General features: G+C 45.3%; 1 protein-coding gene across 1 annotated transcript in view; it reads right to left on the bottom strand.

Moving 5' to 3' along the window:
- The window catches only part of LOC139055208 (beta-1,3-galactosyltransferase 5-like), a 45,975-nt gene continuing 26,312 nt past the window's right edge, over positions 1–19,663 (bottom strand). Inside the window, exons 3-5 of the mRNA XM_070532737.1 lie at positions 16,033–16,271; positions 14,452–14,680; positions 1–657 (exon numbers count right to left, since the gene is read on the bottom strand). Of these exons, the coding sequence (XP_070388838.1) occupies positions 394–657; positions 14,452–14,680; positions 16,033–16,271 (732 nt within the window). The 3' untranslated portion in view covers positions 1–393. The remainder of the gene's footprint in view (positions 658–14,451; positions 14,681–16,032; positions 16,272–19,663) is intronic.

Raw genomic sequence — 19,663 nt, 5'->3', positions numbered from 1 at the left:
GCATGCATAAAATGAATGAAGCTGTAAGAAGAAAAAAAGAATGCAACGGTGCGTTACCACGGTGCGTTACGGTGCGTGTCTGTTCGGGCCTCACTGACATCTGACTTGATAGCCCAGAGTCAGCCAAAGTGCCCGTTGCCAAGTGGCGCGACTGACAGCTGCTTCTCTCGATTTCATTGTGTTCAGAAACAGCAGTGCGTTGAAATATAGGTGATCGGATATACGAGATTCGGGATGCCTTCCAGTGTCAACTGATGGGAACGTAGCAAACATTTTCCCCTCATTTTATGGCATTCTAAGAGAAAAGAGAGCACGCCTGTGAGTTGCCGCTCACCCTTTCATTCTCTGCTCCGTTCATACACACGCTTCCTTTCTCCACCTAACGGACGGCAGCTATAGACGTCGGTTAAAGTCACTAATGCGGTGCCGTAATAGCGACTCGAGAAACGCGTTTTCCTTCTGAAAGCGCGTGTAGGAGCACGCCACCAAGCTATCGTCAGCTGGTGGACACTGGTCGTCGGCGTCGTGAACGATCTGCCACGCGAGCCGCAGGTTATCGAGTTCCGGCTCGTGGGTCGAGATGAAATTCCGATAGTCGCAAGGATGCCTGGCAGCGTAGGGGATGAAGCAGCGCGAGTTTGTCAGCTCGATGCCCACCTGCACAGCGGAGAAAGCCATCGCAAAGGGAGACCATATAATTAACGACGTCAAGCACCGAAGCCGTCAGCATGCACGCGAGCGTTGTCTCACAGGTATTGGGGAAAAAAAATACTGCTAGAGGTGTATGCCAGTCCGCACGACAACTTATACATCAAAGACAGCGAAGCTGCATATGCGAATTCTCACAAACTTTGGAAATATTAGGGGTCTGTTTGCTGTCTGACAGCCTCGCTGGAACGCTGTTATACGTTCGAGCGCGGTCATGGCTGGCTGTTCGGCTAGCAGAACCACGTGCTCAGTTTTCGCCGCCAGAGCCGTACGAGAGCGGATCCCCAACGTGGAGCCAGTCAAACTGGAGGTGAAAAACAACAATTACAAACTACTAGTTAAAAAAAACTAAAACTGCCGAATAATATGTCGTTATTTCGAATGATATATACACCAGGTAACGTTAATTTGATATTCACTTGCTGCGTTTATGTCGCAGCTTTTTTCCCGCATTCCACACCACACATTGTATTTTTGCCTCATGTATGATCATGTAAAAATTGAATCATTGTGGTGAAATAAACTCCAACTCCAACTCCAACTCCAACTTATAAATACGTTTCAAAGCAAGAATATTGGACTACAGTTGTTCTCTAAAAAAGCTGTGGAACATCTTTTAACAGCTAAGTTGCAAAACGACGCGGGACAGCAAGATGTGGATTAACCTTCTTTTTCTATGCGTCATGCTTGCTCTGCATACCCCTATAGCAATCAACATAGCCGTCAACGTTATAGCGCCGTCCGCGATGAAAGGGACGACCAGCTTGGTGCGCCCCCCTCTACCCTCCCAGCAATGGACGCAACTGGAAAAATGAAAAAGAAAGAAAGAAAAGAAAGTTGTTGGCCTGGGATTGTGCTTAAGAGTCAGCCAATTATGTTGCTCGGCATATTAGTAGCGAAAGTGACCAGCCAATGGCAAACAGCCCTTTCGAATGAAAAACTTTGCGAATTCGCGGTCCATGGTGCGTAAAAAACATGTAAAAAAATGAGGCCGAAACTTCCATTACGGGTATTGTCGTGACGAGATGCATTACATAACGGCTCCTTATTTGCTGGTTTGCGATCTAGCCGTTCTTGCTTCTTATCTTCCGTTGAATTAGGGTAGCGCTGCCGATCCCTGGCTGTTCTGGCGCATGAAGTAGAAGCGCGCGCAACTTCTTTGGTCGAGTCATGTTTGCTGTCCTAACAAGAACAGAAGCAGCAGAAGCTCACAATGAAGATGGTTTACTAGCATCCCTTCGAAACGGGGCGGTGACAAATAGTCACCTAGCCTGCTTGAGCTAATCAGGTATGCTATCACGCTTTTTTTTTTATCACGCATTTGCATCACGCATACTATCACGCATTTTTGTATGCATCTCCTTAATACGTTTTCTCTTCCTCGAAACTACCCCGTACCGTTGCCTATGCCTGTAACGGGCCCGGTCATATAAACCTCTTCCCTGCTTTTTTTCCAGCAATATTCTAAAGGTCTTTTACTTATATCGACTGCGGACCGGTTGATGCTTCCGCCCACTTTAAATCCTAGCACTCCTGGAAGGTGTACGTTACGTATAGGTCTCACTAGATGAATTCCTTCGCGTTCCATTAGGATGTTCTGAGTTGTCTGCGGACTTTTGCTGCAGCAGACACATATTTGCAGGCATACTTGCTCCGGTATGTTCTTGTGCTTGAGCAGCCAGCTGGAGCCTCAGATGGCGAGACACTGCTTTTTGCGTTATGCAGAGTTGTGGAGAGTGGCGAGCGGCGCCCGCTGTTCAATCGTTGCCCCGATGAGCGCGCGCCTCCGCGCCAGACAGTTACTGCGCTGCACTTCATCCCATCATTTCATCCCCCTTCTATAAGAATCTCCTCGCGTCAGGTGTGCGCCAGTTGAGCGGTAGCTGAGCGCTTTAAGGGGACGCGGAGCTTCAGACTTAGTTGCGGGTGATGTGGCCTACGTGCCCATACGACCCAGGTCCTCCACTTTATCCTATGGTCACGCTTCTCACCTTCAGCGAGATCTTACTACACAGATAGATAATTATATTGCCTATTTTCAGACTCCTGAGTTAGCTCATCACTTTACACTCCTTTAAAAAAATGGAAGAAATTGAGGATTATTTTAAATTTAACTAATTACCTACTGCACATATCATCAGTGTTACTGCAGTATCGTCAGTAATACTGCAGTTTTTGAGTGTTATAGACGTTATTATGTCTGGTTTAAGATTATAGCTTTATTCTGCTGGATTTGTATAAACGGAATTATTTTTTTTAAAGTGAACTGAGAAACTGAAAATTACCTTGCGTGACGCTGATGTGATACCTATATAATGCTTTGCATTAAAAAAAAAAGAAAGGGTGTAAATGCGTGTGTACGAGCACATGACACCAGTAGCAAGGCGCACCAAAAACTCAGTGCGCATGAATGCAGCACAACGCAAGCCCACCGCCTTGACACTGCCTCTTCTTGTGCTCTCACCTCGTGCACTGATACGAAAAACAAATGGGGAACATTGGTTCAAGTGCTCGGAGGATCTTCTAGGTGCAAACACAGACGACTTCCAAAGCGTGGCAATCGCTCATGCCAAGTGCAACTTAGACGTTCATATTACTGTCAGAACATGGTGACTTTATGAAAGTGGCTCGAAATCATACGAATGTACCGTTATTCTTGAGGCAGCCGGTGGTTGCACAGTAAGACCAAGCGCATTCAGTATATTTCGCTAATGTCGATGACGCCAGCATATTTCAGTGGTCAAGTAATTCTTAAGAGCAGTACGGTACAAACAAACAAGTTGATCTTCCGGCAGTATATTATTTGGTCCTGCAGACAAAGATAAATTGCGTGATAATCGTTTGTTGCATCATTAATTTACCTTAATATTCGCCGACGAACTTTTCAGCCAATCACATTCAATCGCATCACTTGCGGAATTCAATGCAGTCGATGCTCAAGACATTTGCAAGGCATTTTGGTACTATAGTACATGTGTTTTTATATTTCGCCACCGATTCCTGCCAGCAAACATAGACGTTACACATGGTTTCGTCCTGCCACGTGTCACATGAGAAGCTTTTTTCTTTCTTCTTTTAAATAAATCCCAGCTTCGGTGGCCGCATATTTATGGGGGCGAAATGCAAAAACGCTCGTGTACCGTGCATTAGGTGCACGTTGAAGAACCACAGGTGGTCAAAATTAGTCCGGAGTCCCCCACTACGGCATGCCTCGTAATCATATCATGGTTTTGGCACCTAAGACCCCAAAATGTTTTTTTTTTCGGAAAACGCATACACGAAATGGCATTGACATCGCAATATTGCTTAGGGACGGTTATCTCAGAACTGGTCTCGGGATGCCTAGCAAATGGAAATGTGCTGATCGGCTTCTATTCCGCAATTGCAATTACCCTACTGAAATTGAACGAAACATTTCTGAATATTTGATAATTCGTTTATTCACCAGTGATGGTTACAAATTTTTCATGTTTGCCGGTGCGAGTAATGTGTTGCATAAAGAAAAAAAAGCTGAACTTTTGTGTTTTGTTAATTATTGGAGGGGTTTCACGTGATAAGACCACGATCTGATTATGAGGAACGCCGTATAGTGGGGGACAACTTATTAACGTTTACCGCCTGGGGTTCTTTAACGTGCACCTCAGTCTAAGCACCCGAGCGTTTTAATGCGATTCGCATTCGTTGGGAAGTTGCTCTAGTATGCCTCTATTAATATGTATGTCCATGCCTAACGTCTTTTGCCATCTTGGGTCACTGGGTAGTCCATGGCGAAATGGCTAGATCAACGGGATGCAGCTCTCAGGGACCCGGGTTCAAAACCAACCGTCGAATCAACTTGGATCACTTGGTATCTAATACTAGGTATGCAACGTTGTTCAATGAACCTCTTTGACGCCAACTTGGGCCACTGGGTATGTGTCACTGCGCAGGTGCCGCTTTTCATAATAATCATCACATAAATTTTATAAACAATTACGACCCAATCCTAAGATAGTTTGCTAATCACATTAAATTCTTCAGTCGTCTCTCAAGGATGGATGAATGGCGAATTTTTCGCCTTTCGCCCTATCGAATTGCAGCCGCCGCAGCAGGGAATGAACCCGTGAACTCGGGCTCAGCAGAGCACCGCCATATAGCCATTGGGCCACCACGGTGGGGGTAGTGCCAAAGGGACGCACACTAAAGAGGAATGACGCGGAAAAATTTGACATCCACCCGACAAGAGCAAGAAGATACAAAGGAAACCCATACGGGTTTGTCGGAAAGAAGACGTGGAGTTGAAGAAAAATTCGTCCTGACCCGGAGACGAATTTTTCGTCTTTCGTCATTTCTAGGCGGTCGCTCTACCATCTCAGAGGGTACCGTCAAGGTCATTGGTATAAAATGACAAATGGTAGAGCGACCGCCTAGGAAAGCTGTTCGTTTGGGGGTTGATTCCCGGAACCCGCCTTTTCTCTTTTTTAGACAGCTTTTGAATAATGTACGAAAACAAACGCAAATGCCTAACGCACGGAAAGGAAGGAATTTCGCGGCGCAAGCTCCGTATGCTAGTTTCTGCGACATGCGCATGAGGGCGTTCGTAATCATGGGGGAATTACGTGACCCCTTCTTCCTTCTTTCAATCTCTATCGCTCTCTATTTTTGACGCTAACGTTACCGTACGTTAAACTAATGGCATCTTCGGATGGTCGCTGCGATCCTCCGGATACGAGCTGACAGATCCCGGAGGCATTCTGTGTTCAAGTAAGAGATAACTTGCTTGATGGAACATGGCTATAACGGCGCGTTTTGAGGACAGGACACTGAAAGAATGCACATAAGTCAGTCGTCGAAATTTAACTCAGGTTTACTGCGCAAAAATTACATGCGCAGCAGTTGCTGCACAGAAACATTATCAACAAGATTGCCACAACGCACTTTGTCGGCACAAAAGCAGTTCATCATGTCTCACTTCACTTCTGAAAGTCCTGATCTGCGCAAGATTAAAGACACATTTCTTACCACGCTATAACACCTTCTACGATCTTCATATCTGCGGACTTCGATATTTATTGCTCAAATATATCGCTTCTTTTCTTGATAGATTGATTGAGAAGAAGAAGGTGTTTTTTTATACAAAATGCCTCAAACAATTCCCTCTCTTTCTGAGCCTTGACATTTCCGAGTATACGCCATTATGACCATGTTCCATCAAGCCAGCAACCAACTAGCCCATGTAAGTCTGTTAACAAATAACTTGCACCGAAAAGTCGACTGCTCTTCAGAGCGTTGGAGGAAGGGGGAGGGGGAAAACGGTAGCTAAGGGGTGCTTACGATAACGCTGCCAGTGCCGCAATCGCATACCGACTGCGTTTGGATGTGAAACATGGCGGCGATGGCAGTAGAGTGGCAAGTTGGGCTAGTTGGTGGAATTTTATCTTGTGACACTGGGGTTACTGCGCTAAGGCACACGGACAACAGAAGTAGAAAACGTACGCTGGCGATGGCAGCCAGCGTACGTAGATGACAATAGTCGTTGCTGTGAAAGTCGATGCGCAACCATGAGAATGAGTGGGGTCGCGTGACCAGAAATCGACCATATTTCTTGGCTGCTCCGACAGCGATACTGGGAGCGCCTCTCCACGGCTCTGATTCGGAGTCGGACGATCGGAAAGGAGCATAGAAATATAGCCGGCGGGCCCATTTTCGACCATCCAAACAAGTTTCGGGAGCGCTTGAAAGCGCTCGAAAACGACCATTCGAATGTTTCATAAAATACATCAAGTCACCGCGCACCATTACGTCCCACAAACTGTTCGCGTTTAACGCAGGCAAGGCCCAGTTCACAATCCCAAAACATTCTTGTTTCCCGCCAAATGAATGCAAATATGCTTTTGAGTGAACGCGCTTTTCTTCTTTTTTGCAAGTATACATTGAGTTTAAGCGTTCCTTTGAAGAATTACTGGGAGAGCCTTGCTCTAACAGTCGCTTTAGTGTTTCCCATGGCACCCGCCGTGATCCGTTATCCCCTGGCATGCGCGACGCGTTAATGCTAGATGCACCCCATCGCGTCTCTGTTTTGCCGTGGCACTCTCTCTTCTTCGCGCATGCGTACTTCCTGCACTCAATTTGTCTGTCACTGCGTAAGATGGCACTGTTACAAAACAATATGTCAAAATTACAGCTCCAAGGCCGGAACGATTTCGCGCTACATGTAGAAGATAATTCAGGTGCTTTCTCGCCCTACTCGTCTATATACCTTGCTTGTTGCGATCGGATAGTTGTAACTTCGAACAGAGGAGCCCTGCATGGAAGTGGTCCTCGACAAAATCGCAACATCACAGTGAACCGCGATTGCAATCCAATCATGTATTTTACGGGGACAACCTGTCGCTGCGTTAGGCTATTGCGCGAAGAAATTGATTTTAGAACAGTTCTGACACAAGCAGAACGCGAAATGCACGTGGCTGAACGCGCTTGAAAAGAGTTTACCATCTAGGCCCAATGGTAAAGGAGTTGCGTTTTATCCACATCTTTCTAATCCTCGCATAATATTTCTTCGGATTCGTTTTGTTTGCTCCTTCAAGACAAGATTTCATTAAATTGTGCACTTGCTAAAAAGGCAGCAAAATACCTTGCTACGCAAAAGAAAAACAAACTGAACACGCTCTAGCTTTAGGAAGTTGCGAGTCACATGCATGATTGAGCGGACAGCATGGGGAGTTTCTCGAGTGAATTATAATCCCTGTGCTTCAGTGACTGGCTTTGGCAATAGTTGAGCTAGAAATTCGTAATCAGACACCTTCATCGCCCACCGAAGGACTCTGCAGTGGAGGGGTGTTTCTCGAGCCACACATTAATAGGAGTATGCGTACTCGCCCAGGAGCGCGCTATCTAAGCGCAGCGACCGCTCCAGGCGGAGGGCGGAGCGGCTAGAGCGTTTGTGAATATAATACTCTGCGGGAGTCAGCTTGCGTTGTGGAAGCTGAGCATATACGGAACGCACGCCAGCACGCGGCGCCTTCCGATTTCCTTTGCGACACGGCGGTGCCGATGCCCATCGCTTGAGGGCGGCAAAAACGTGTCGAAAGTAAGCCCCGTGAATAGTCGACCGTTACTGGAACGGAGAGTCGAACGATATTCGGGGCACGAAGAACAAGATCGCTTAGCGTGGTGCTCACGCGGGTCCGTTGTAATGTACGCGGGTGTTCACATATATAGGAAAGGTAAGTGCGGATCAAGGCCCGAGTTCGCAAAGCTTTTCACTCGTAAGTGCTGTTTGCCATTGGCTGGCTCCTCACGCTAATGAAATGTCCAGCATCAGGATTTTCTGGAATTTTTCTTCACGAATGATTCTAGCGCAAGATATTGTTGCGAATATGGGCCCAGGGCCTGCATTAAAACAATAATTATAGTGAAGACATCTTAAGCCATGAATCTTTGTAAGACGAGCTGCCTTTAAATAGTGATGTTGGACATATAATTAGCAAAGGTGATTAGCCAATGGCAAAGAGCACTTACGAACAAAACACACACGAAAAAAAAAGAGCCTTTCGAATTCGGCCCCGCATTAATTTGTTGCGCAGGGGCCCTATAAAGTTAAGCTATTCCAATCCGACTTTGTTCCAATCTCCTGAGGTCAAACTTATGTAACCGCCCACGTATGCATCGGGTGGTGACCTGCAGCGTTGTCTGAACCACCCAATCAAACGCTCTCCTTGTTTAGGGTAGGTTGACTTTCCTTTCAAAGCGAATAGCATTGCCTTCCTTGACGGTTTTTGGCTGAAATGAGGCGAGGAGCGCGCAGCAGTGGAGAGAGATTCGGTGGGGCCGAACTAGGGCAGTAAAAGTAGAGAACTGGATGAGGCTGGTGGTACCAGAACCTGCGACTGGCCCCCTTCCCTTTGCTTAGCTTGCGGTAGCTAGTCAGAAATCGCGGCCGTCTGCAACGGAAGGTTAAAAATACCACCAAGACGGATTCTCAGCGAAGAAGAGTTGCCAGAGCGAAACGTTTGGGCTCCACAAAGCTCTCGCACGACAGCACGTGCTTCTGAAAGGTATGGTCAGCTTCCAGCGACGAACGGCGCCCCGCAGTTTTACAGCGTAGTTGTGCAAGAGCTTGTGCGCCCTTCGTATCGGCAGGGAAATTCTGAGGCGCCAAACATGTGAATGAAAACCTAATATAATCAAACGGTGGAATGCGCAGACTCGACAAACTGCAGCTCCTTACTCGTTAGCGAAACAGACGGAGTGCTAACCGCTATGAGTTCGTCCCTCTTCTTGTCGGCAGTCTATACTATCAGCCGTGCGGTTGTAGCATTGTGTGTGACTTTTAAGGGAAGGAAGTTGAAGAGAAACATGGAGTGCTGTATTTGTCTCTCGCTGTGAAGACACCTGATACAGCACTGCACAGGGGAGAGGTGAGGCGAATAAAAGAAGAGACGAGAAAGGAGGCCTCCCCAGTCGAGCGGAAAGGACGACCGCCCGAAGAGGACCCAGACGTGCAGGCAAGTCCGGGTCGAGATACAACACCACGGTATTATCGAAGTATGGACGGCATTCGCATTTGGCAGTGAGCCGCCAAATTACCATCTGCACATTCCATAAACAGTGTATGCCTCGCAATAAAACTTCCGTTAAAAGCAGCGCCTGTCTTGTATCCCTTGTTCCGTCCTCTAATGCGATATCCGAAGCCGCGTATATTGCAACTAGCCACATCAGGGTTGGAGAAAGTTAAAAATAATGGGATTTTATGTGCCAAAACCACGATTTGATTGTGAGGAACGCCGCAGTGGGGGACTCCGGAATAATTTGGTCCAAATGGGGTTCTTTAACGTGCACCTAAATCTAAGTACACGGGTGTTTTCGTATTTCGCCCCTATAGAAATGCGGCCGCCGTGGCCGTGTCCTCGTGCCTAGCAGCCCGACCTGCCCAACACCATAGCCACGTACACCTAAACCACGGCATTTTCACCATGTGTAGATGGCAAGCAAATCTGGTATGCTGTATAGTATAGAGCTACAGTCTATAGCTCGCAGCTTTCACAAGTTTTTCTTTGCAGGTGATTACAAATTTACAAATGAATTTTGTGGCACCTTATATATAAAATTGTTATTGTTTATGCTTGAGCGATGGTACGGATTTCTTTCTTTTGATATCACAAAAGAGGCGTTTCGTACATTGAGCCAACCTGAAACATGCTTGTTTCTTTGGCGTAGTAATATTTTTGGGGGGAATCGGACACCAGAAGGAAGTCTAGAAATAAATATGGCAAATTTAAATGCCTGCAAAATCAAATTTCGCACTTCTTTGATTGGCCTCATTAAAGATGTTTAGTTAGAAGTACCCATTGCAAGCAAAATTACTTAATATTGCTATTAGTGCTGCACGGTTTCGTTGGTTTGTTGAAGAGATAGTCAATCGAATCTCGGCCAACATCCTTGAGCCACCATGGTAGTTTTGTATGTCGCAGTTAGTGCTACTATAGCGCGGTCGTGATGACACCAATAGTGTTAATCTGACATCTTACTGTGTCTGTTTCAAAGGTTTTGGCAAGTTAGTAGCGAAGCTCGCAAAGAAATCTTTTCAAAGCGATTGGAAAATAAAGTAAAAAAGAAGGATTTGGCAGTGACACATAAGACTGCTTACGTGTGGGAATGCGAAAGCATTGTAGTCGTTTTGGGGATATGTTTTCACTTTGTATTCATCTATACGAATGTCGTTGTGCACGTTGTAAAGTTGCACGGCATTACTTTTCGTGTTTCCTTGCTTCGTCTTCTACGGCGTGCTTCCTTGGGCGACCACGTTTCACAGGTCCCACTGAGGTAGACGCTTCGGAGCTCATCCCAGTAAACACAGCGCCGATGAAACCCGAAGAGTAAGTGACGCGCGGGAGGCAGCCACGTGACGTGTGCAATGACGCATGCACTAGGCACACCTCGTTTTGTGCGCTCGTGATTTGGCGTCGAGGGTGCATCGCAGTCGACAGTAGACACAACTTTAGTCAGCCATAACCGTGGAGCCATCGTGGCGTCGGGGCACCGTGCGCATCTCGCACTCACCCAGGCCAAAATGTACCAAATTTGCCAAATGTACCAAATCTGCCTGACAAATTTGACGCCAATCCGAGCATTTTAGACGTGTTTTTACTTGTCGCAATGTCGGCCATTTTCGGTACCATCTTTCGGTCCCGCCGCCGACGACATCGCCGGATTTTGCCGGATCTCCGAAGTATGTCTCACTCTACGCATTCATTTCGTTCTATGTAGTTAAATACATTACTTAAGCAAAATTAAATGTTTATAATAAATGACGGGATGTGAATGTACTCGACCGAAATATCAAAGCAATCAAAACAAGCAGTTTTGCCAAATATGTTTCAAATTTTGCGACACAGGTACGTTTTCAAGCCGTATTTTATAGATAAAATTGAACCTTTAAAGAATGCGCTGCAATGTCGCCTAAGATGATGTTTTGAATATTGTAATAAAAGAATAAAAATGAATATTTTAGTATGGTAACAAAGGACTGGACCCAAAGGAGATTTCTTAGCACATGATTCGTCAACGCAATAACGAACATGAACAGACAATGAAAGCGAAACTATCTGTTTTATTTCTTTTGAAAACATGACCAAGTGTCCGTTCAGTACATTTCCTTTCGATGTAGTTCATTATATCCTTCTTCGACGTGCATATTTACACAGTTTCCGGCTAGTCGCTGCTAAGGCTTATTTTATTGCGAGCACGGTGTTCAGGTTTTTAACTCCAATTGTACTGGGCTTGTTTGTTTTGACATCAGCCATACTAGAGCAGATCTTTTCAGTATCTGCGTAAGCGCATGGCAAAGATAATGTGAGCTGAGTCAATTCCGATATATGCTCGAATTCTTGGGTGCCCTGATATGTTTTTCTCTCCCATTTCTGGCCCAGAATGACGCGATAGACCTTTTTTCTAGGCTGTCTTTCACGTGGCAAATAAAGTAGGAAGGGAGAGTTTTCTACTCCTGTTCAATTCTTCCAGGGTCAGGCAGAAAATTAGCATAAAGCTTCTGTAGTCCATACAGCATTTGCATCTCCACTCTGCATGGCCTCCGCACTGAAAATATAGGCTGGCGGTGTGAACTTGACCGCGTTAAAGAAAATGGGCCAGAGACCGGAAGTTTTTTCTGGACCTCGCGGAGAGTTATCTGATAAAACTTCTGCGAGTGAACTTGAATGTCGTTTGCTTGCCTGCTTCAACGCCGCGTAACTATGCAGCACTTGTAGTCTTTGCTGACTTCTAACGGCAGCAAAATTTGTGGGTTCATGTGGATGATATCGCTGATTTCTATTGTGTTGGTTGGACCATGTTCTGCAAGAAGACACTCGCTTTCTGTTCGGAGCTCTGCTACGAGATTCTCACGGTGCTGTATAACATGAATCTTAAATAGGCTTCAGCGAAGCAGTTCATGTCAGTCAGGATTTTCTCGTCCTCTCTCTCTCTATCGCGCACGCACGCACGCACGCACGCACGCACGCACGCACGCACGCACACCTGAGACTGAGTGGCAGTTCAGATCGGATAACTGTGAGTCGTTGGGTCGCGCTAAGCGTTGTCTTGCGACATCTTGCAATTGTCTCCCGATTCCACAGTGGCAATGAATGCAGACTTCCAGATACAACGGCTTTTCCTGACGTGGCGGCATTTGGTCCACTTCAGGCCGACCTCGTAGCCGTTCCTAACCCGTTTGCACCCTTTAGGGTGTGTGAACATGTTGCAAACTTTCGCTACGCTTCATCTCACCTCGGCAGCAAGTGCAGCCGTTATTTCGGTGCTCTTCTCCAAATTCGTTTTCTATATCTAATGGTGAATACCTAATTTACGACCACACACAGGGAGCTTGCGACGTCACTACAGAAGACCGGAGGTGCCATCTGTCACCGCTAAGAAAAAAAAAAGGAAAGAAAAAGAAACACGGTGAGACACACCGGGGTGTGTGCCTCTGTTCAGTTGCCGAAAAACAGCTCTACTTTGAGTCGACAGGCACTAGCCGTTGCCTTTGGTTGACGTTACATCAGACAGCGTACGCCAGCATACATGCTAACCTAGCGCCTGAATCAACGCTCGGACGCGTCAAACCAGTTTTATAAAGATTTAACGAATCCTTACCACATCACATACATGCCTGAGCTTCTCGTGGCTAAACTTTCTGCTTCAGTGACGTGTGCGACAACCCTGCATGCCTCCGTCAGGAGTCATGGCGGCATCGACGGCAAGGAATTCAACAGAGCGCTCTAGGCTGCACCACTAGAGAAAGGGACGATGGCCATCAAAACGAGAAAGGGACGATGGGGCCCGGCTAATTGCTGAAGCGATTTAGATTTAGTAAACATATTTAAAGCGCTAACACACATTTCATTGCTCAACGACCATAGTGGGTGCTGACAGATAATTTTATACATTGTCTTCTTTTCTCCTCGTCTTTTCTGCCCTCACTCTATCACCCTGTGCAGAGTAGCCAACAGGACAATTAATCTGGTTAACCTCTCTCTCTTTCACCTCTTGTTCTCTCTCTCTCTTTACATGCAAGTTTATTTGTGACTGCTTGTACTGTTCCTGTGGCACTGAGCAGTCGCAGCTACTGCGGTAACCTACTTTGGTTCAGAAAAGAAAGTAGTCCTAAATTTTTTCAACAGCCATCTTCCTAGATTTTCTTACTACCCAGATGGCAGAGTCCAGCGCCTTGATGGTGATCTAAATAAATAAATAAATAAATAAATAAATAAATAAATAAATAAACAAACAAACAAACAAAGAAACAAACAAATAAATAAATAAATAAATAAATAAATAAATAAATAAATAAATAAATAAATAAATAAATAAATAAATAAATAAAATAAATAAATAAATAAATAAATAAATAAATAAATAAATAAATAAATAAATAAATAAATAAATGTCGAGTAATAGTTTCTCAAAAAGACGCAAAACTTTCTTTTCTCCGTTGGAGCTGTAATACCTGAAAATCGGTCAGCTGAGCGCGTCGCTTGCTGCTATGGCTGAAGTAACCGGCAAGTAACCCCTGCACCCATACATAGCCGCTCAGCTGGATAAAAGCACAATTATAATCTCCAAAGTCGAAAAACAAAGGAACAAGGAATAAAAAGCCATATATCGTACAACCACCACACCCTATAAACCGCGGTATTATCCTTTCGGATTCGAAAAAAAGCCCATCTTATTATATCAGATTATTGGTTGTGGGAGTTACATGAGGCAGGTGGGTTTTCCTAATCTGGTAGTGCAAGTTATTTTCTTGTCTTCTAGATTGTTTTCTTGTCGTAGAATTAAGCGCGCAAAAGCTACCAGGAACGCACGTACCGAAGCGCTGCCCGTGTGTTTCCTTTCTAGCGCGCGTTTCTGAGCGCTGAATTTCTCGAGAAAATGAATGCGCATAGCAACTCGCCCAACTTTCCATTTTACAGAGATTTTAGGAAAAGTACTCCGCAGAGGGTTGGTGTCCGAATAAAGCCCGTTGGAGTATACTGTCAACTTCAATAACCGGCACTAATCGGGGAAACAGCCACGTCTGCAGGGTGCCAAGCGTGCACAGCGTGCAGCGCCATGGTCCGAGAAATGACCCGTCATGATGAGCGAAAGCTCTGGCGTTCGCCAGCTGCGTGATAGCCACAGGAACTTCACAGCCTCAAGGGCATTCGTGTGGCGCACACTGTCACAGCCCAGAACGCGACGCTTGCACCAGCGAGCAATCTCGCGCACCTTCTGCGCCACGATGCCCGTGAGGAAGACGTCCTCCACGTAGAGGAAGGGCGTCGACAGCGCCTCGGTGAAGAGGGGCCGCACTGCCTCGCGCGACATGACGTAGCCGCTGCCGTAGACGTACGAGGGCAGCCAGTCCGGCTCGTACACGGACAGCGGTAGGTACCACTTGGACCCGGCTTGGCGCACCGTCTTCCGGCCCTGCAGCACGTGGCCTGCCAGGAAGGGCCTGCGGGCGTCGTGCGCCGCGACGCCTAATGGTCAGACGAGGCATCAGACCAGCCGCATGAGTGCTATCGGTGCGACGAGGCAGCACGATCAAGGAGCCACACGAGTGCCTATCTCCGCGTGCGTAGGATAACTACTTCCCCGGAACCACGGCGTTATGCTTCCGCCGTAGGTGGAAGGGCGCGACGTTACAACACTTACGAGCTAGTGGAGTGGCATTCTAGTGGCCCAGCGGTTGTGGCACCGTGTTGTTGAACGTGATATCGGGGGTTCAATTCTCAGCCACGGCGGCCGCATTTCGGTGGGGACAGAATGCAAAAAGCTTGGAAGGCCTTCAAGCTTTGCATTTAAGAGTGGAACGTGATAGCGTTATCGGGAACCCGTTGACGCCGACACTAAATATTCCGCGACATGGGGCCCGATAGTCAGCAATGGTGGGCCGAATCCGGCGGCAGTGCAGGGCAGAGCTCATATCCCCGTAAGGCAGACGCTACAAGTAGACGCCCGTAAGCAAGAAAACAGGGGCTTGTGTTTGAGTTTCCGTGTAACAGAATTATGTTTTCTCATATATTCAAATTATTTCTCGTATATTCAAATTACAGTACGACGCTCTCATGTCTGTAGGTTGTGTGTAAGCCGGACTTAACAAATTTTCTGACTCATTTTAGTTTGAGGAATTCAATTAGGTCACTAGCGCCTCTGCGTCACGCCGAGGGCCTGTGTCGTTGTGGTTCGGGCAGATTTTCTTTCTTTTTCGGGGGGTATGGACAACGCCGCCGACACCGGATTTTCTGCAACGCGAGGCCCTTAACGCTGTAGCGTTAAATGTACTGCTCTATTTGTGAGATACGCGGCATAAGCGCATGTGACCAAAATTAGTGCTGAGCCTTCTACTACGGAACTTATACTTCGCTGCTTTGGCAGGTTAATCAATCAATCGAAAAATTATGATTCCACGCGCACAACTTTACGGGGCTCTGGACAGTGTTCTTGATAATATTGGTTCATTCACTGGAACTTAGTTCTACCTATCTATTGTTGTGTGAATTTAGAAAGTAATATGTCGAAACATATGGAACACCGTTTCTTAAAGTTTGTGATCGTATCTGAAACGCGGTTCCATTACAGTAAATGTAAAATATTTCCAAAACTTTTCCTCCTCATACTATTTCTGGCACATAGGCGGAACGAGATTAAGAGTGCACGAATTGGTGGCGGGCAGTCGTGACAGTGGGTGAGATGATATCAAAAGCTTCGAAGAAGCACATATTCCGAAAGAAAAAAGGCCTGCGAATCCAACGCCGAAGTGCTCGATCTCTATGTGTAACGTCTGTAGATTGCAATGCCCGTTACCGCGCCCGGTTTCCGCCGTACGCCTTGAGGAAGCTTAGCAGCCTTTCCACGTTCACGAACATGTCGTCGTCCGCCTTCAGCACGAATCGGGTGCTCGAGCAGTTCACGTAGGCCCATTTAAGCAGGAACAGGGTCTTGAGGGTCAGGTTGCGGTATGTGTCGCGGAAGTCCGCCTGGATGATGTCATTGTGGCGGGCACTCTCGTTAATCAACCTGTTCTGGATGCCTTGACCTCTAGGCTGCAATAAAACAGGGAGAAAGAGAGAGCGGTAATTCGGCTAATGTATGGTCCTGTATAAATTGGAATGGTATGCACAAGAACAGAACCATGTTCAAAAGCCAAGGCGCCTTCCCGTGCTTCTGAGTTCCGCACTTCGACTGCCAAAAGGGAGACGGAGCACCTTTTGTATATCGCCACCGCCATGACGACCATCGTCGAAGTAACTGTTAGCAAATTTATTACCAAAGAAATGTGATCATCGGATGATCGTTAGGGAGGTCAACTAAGTATTTAGGACTGCGTCAATGTTAATTGTTGTTTAAAACTTGTATAACTGATTGATTCCTGCCGTTTCCCTTTGTAACGAAAATTACCGGTGATAAATAAACAGAAAAAGATGGAGGAATGCATCGCATATATTATTATTATTATTATTATTTTTATTATTATTATTATTATTATTATTATTATTATTATTATTATTATTATTATTATTATTATTATTATTATTATTATTATTATTATTATTATTATTATTATTATTATTATTATTATTATTATTTCTCAAGCGGAGATTACGTGGGTCTTTACCACTATCTTAATATTGCCGACGGGTCTTCAGTAGTAGAACTAAGACATGGTAATGACCAAGTCACGGCATTCACAAATGTTATTCACGATGGAATGAAGAATTTTGTACCACTAAAAGGTGCTAAACACTCCAAACTTCCCCAGTGGTTTTCCGTTGAACTGAAAACAGCTTTAAAGCTGTTTCCAGACCGTGCTCACAGGAATGCACAGCGTACAAATCATGAACACTGGCATATATATTTTAAAATGTACAGGGCACTCAATAAATGTCTTTGCAAGCGTGATGATTCCATCTATATAGCACATCGGGAAGCTACTACTTCTAAAAATTCAGACTTTTTCGAGACACGTTGGTGAACAGTCGTCCAACTATACGAAGCAAGATATCTCTCTACATATATCGGCGACAGCCAACATGTTCCAGATGTCGCGGGCACCTTCGCCCTACACTTCGGGTCTGTGTACGGTGAAGGGTGTAGTGACGGAGTTAGTGAGCTTTCCAATCACCCTTCCCTGGATTCAAGTCTATCGCTTTCAGAAGAACTTGTCTTTAAAAGCATCAAACGCTTAAAACCGTCTTTTTCGTGTGGTCCTCATGACATTCCACCTGCTTTGATTAAGACGTATACGGGCCCTTGCTTGTTCCAGTGCTTACTTGCATTTTTAATTCTGCTTTAAAGACGAACACATTAGCAAAGGCTTGGAAAACAGTGCGGGTCGTTCCTGTCTTTAAGTCAGGGGTACACACTGCTGCGAGTAACTACAGGCGTATTTCTCTCTTATGCGCAGCATCTAAATTATTCGAGTCAACTCTGCACGCAATAATTTCATCCTCTATTCAAAATACTATCATTCCTCAGCAGCATGGATTCAAATGGGACGCTCCACAACTACCAACATCGCTCGCTTCATGGTGCATGCCTCTCAAGCAGTGTGTAAGAAAGAACAGCTGGATGTCATTTATTCTGACCTCAGTAAGGCGTTTGAATACTCCTTCAAAAGTTGACAAAACTTGATTTGCACCACTCTCTTAAAATGTTGATAAGAAGCTACCTAAGCAACCGGTAGTGCTACGTTAGCGTAAATGGTCAGTCGTCAGAACATTATGCGGTTACGAGTGGAGTTCCTCAAGGGTCTGTCCTGAGCCCTCTTCTTTTCTCGCTGTTTATTAACGACGTTTCGGCAGTCATTCAAAACTCTTCAATCTTATTTTATGCTGATGACGTGAACCATTTCAAAGAGCTAAAAAATGTTAATGATTGCGTGGCTCTTCAGAAGGACATTACGAATTTTGCGTCATGGTGCGATAGAAAGAAGCTCGTCATAAATGCATCAAAAACGAAAGTTGTAATCTTCACGCGGAAGACTAACAGGACTTCATTTCCATATAGCGTTAAAGATGTTCTCCTGCCAAGAGCTTAGGGAACGAAGGACCTTGGAGTGTATGCACTTCGATAGCTCTCTGAATTTCTCGCCTCACGCTAAACAGACGAAGCAAAGTGCACTTCGAACGCTCGGCACAGTATTTCGGGTGACGGGAGACTTCAAACAACCTGGGCCATTAGTAACTTTATATAAGAGCGACTGCCTTCCATTTCTTGAGTACGCCTCCGTGGCGTAGGGTTGCACTTGTAGGTCAAATTGTGAACTTCTCGAAAATGAGCAAAAAAACATTTACATCTATATTTAAACAGGGATTCTCTCGAAAGCCTTTCATCTCCATAAAGCTAACACAGACACTCACGTTACCTACCCTCACCTGTAGACACAACAAATCGGATGTGCTCTTCTCCACAACTTAATACATGGAAAAACCTGCTGCTCGCCCTTGCTTTCTAATGTGCGCTTTTACATTCCGCATAAAGGCACAAGGAAAAAGCACGCCTTTCAGCCTTCGTATTTTTGTGGCCCTCTGTCTAGAGTGCAGGCGACATATAACGCCCATTCCGAGTGCGTGGATATCGTCATGCCTAATTTTAATATTTTCCTGAAAGGAGTTGCACAGGAATTTCAATAACTGAACAAAAACTCTGATATCTGTTATGTGTTCCGTCATTCTGTAATCCTTTTTCTGTTTGGATAGAAGTGGACAAACATTAATAAAGGTCCTGCAGGACGCACGTCAGCGCGCCGTGGGCGTCTCCCACGCCCATTGTTTCACCACTTTTGTTTTCTATCCCCTTCGCGTACGCATTTTATGCTGTTAAAATCTGTATTCGCGAAATTATTATTGTTTTTTATGTGCGCGCGCGTGTGCATGTGTGTGTGGGCGTCCACTGTTTTTTTCTGTGCACTGTTTTGTCGAGTGCACCAGCACCAAGACCTTGGAGGTTGTTCCTGGGCATTTAATAAACACATTTGATTGATTGATTGATTGATTGATTGATTGATTGATTGATTGATTGATTGATTGATTGATTGATTGATAGTGGTGCACCGTTGCTGTATGGCATGTGTACTCTTTGTTCTTATTCGTTGGTGTGTATGTCCACCTTTTTACTTGTGAAGGTTACCGCGTGCTTGTTGACCAGACATCTAGAAATCTTGGTAGATTGATTTTTGTCTATGTTATGTGCTACGTTTTATTGTGTAATGCTATCTTGCGCATCTTATGTTCTGTTGTGCTGTATTGTGTGTCATTACGTATTTGTTATATTGGAAACCGCATTTGTATGTAAATTAAGCTTCCTGTTCATGTTGATATATATATATATATATATATATATATATATATATATATATATATATATATATATATATATATATATATATATCTGTGTGCCTTTGTTATACCATTTCTCACGCGCGCCAGTACCAAGG

This window comes from Dermacentor albipictus, chromosome 1 (assembly GCF_038994185.2).
Source record: "Dermacentor albipictus isolate Rhodes 1998 colony chromosome 1, USDA_Dalb.pri_finalv2, whole genome shotgun sequence".
In the NCBI taxonomy this organism is placed as follows: domain Eukaryota; kingdom Metazoa; phylum Arthropoda; class Arachnida; order Ixodida; family Ixodidae; genus Dermacentor; species Dermacentor albipictus.
Note: the sequence above shows the minus strand (reverse complement) of the source record. Positions and strands in the feature narration are given on the sequence as shown.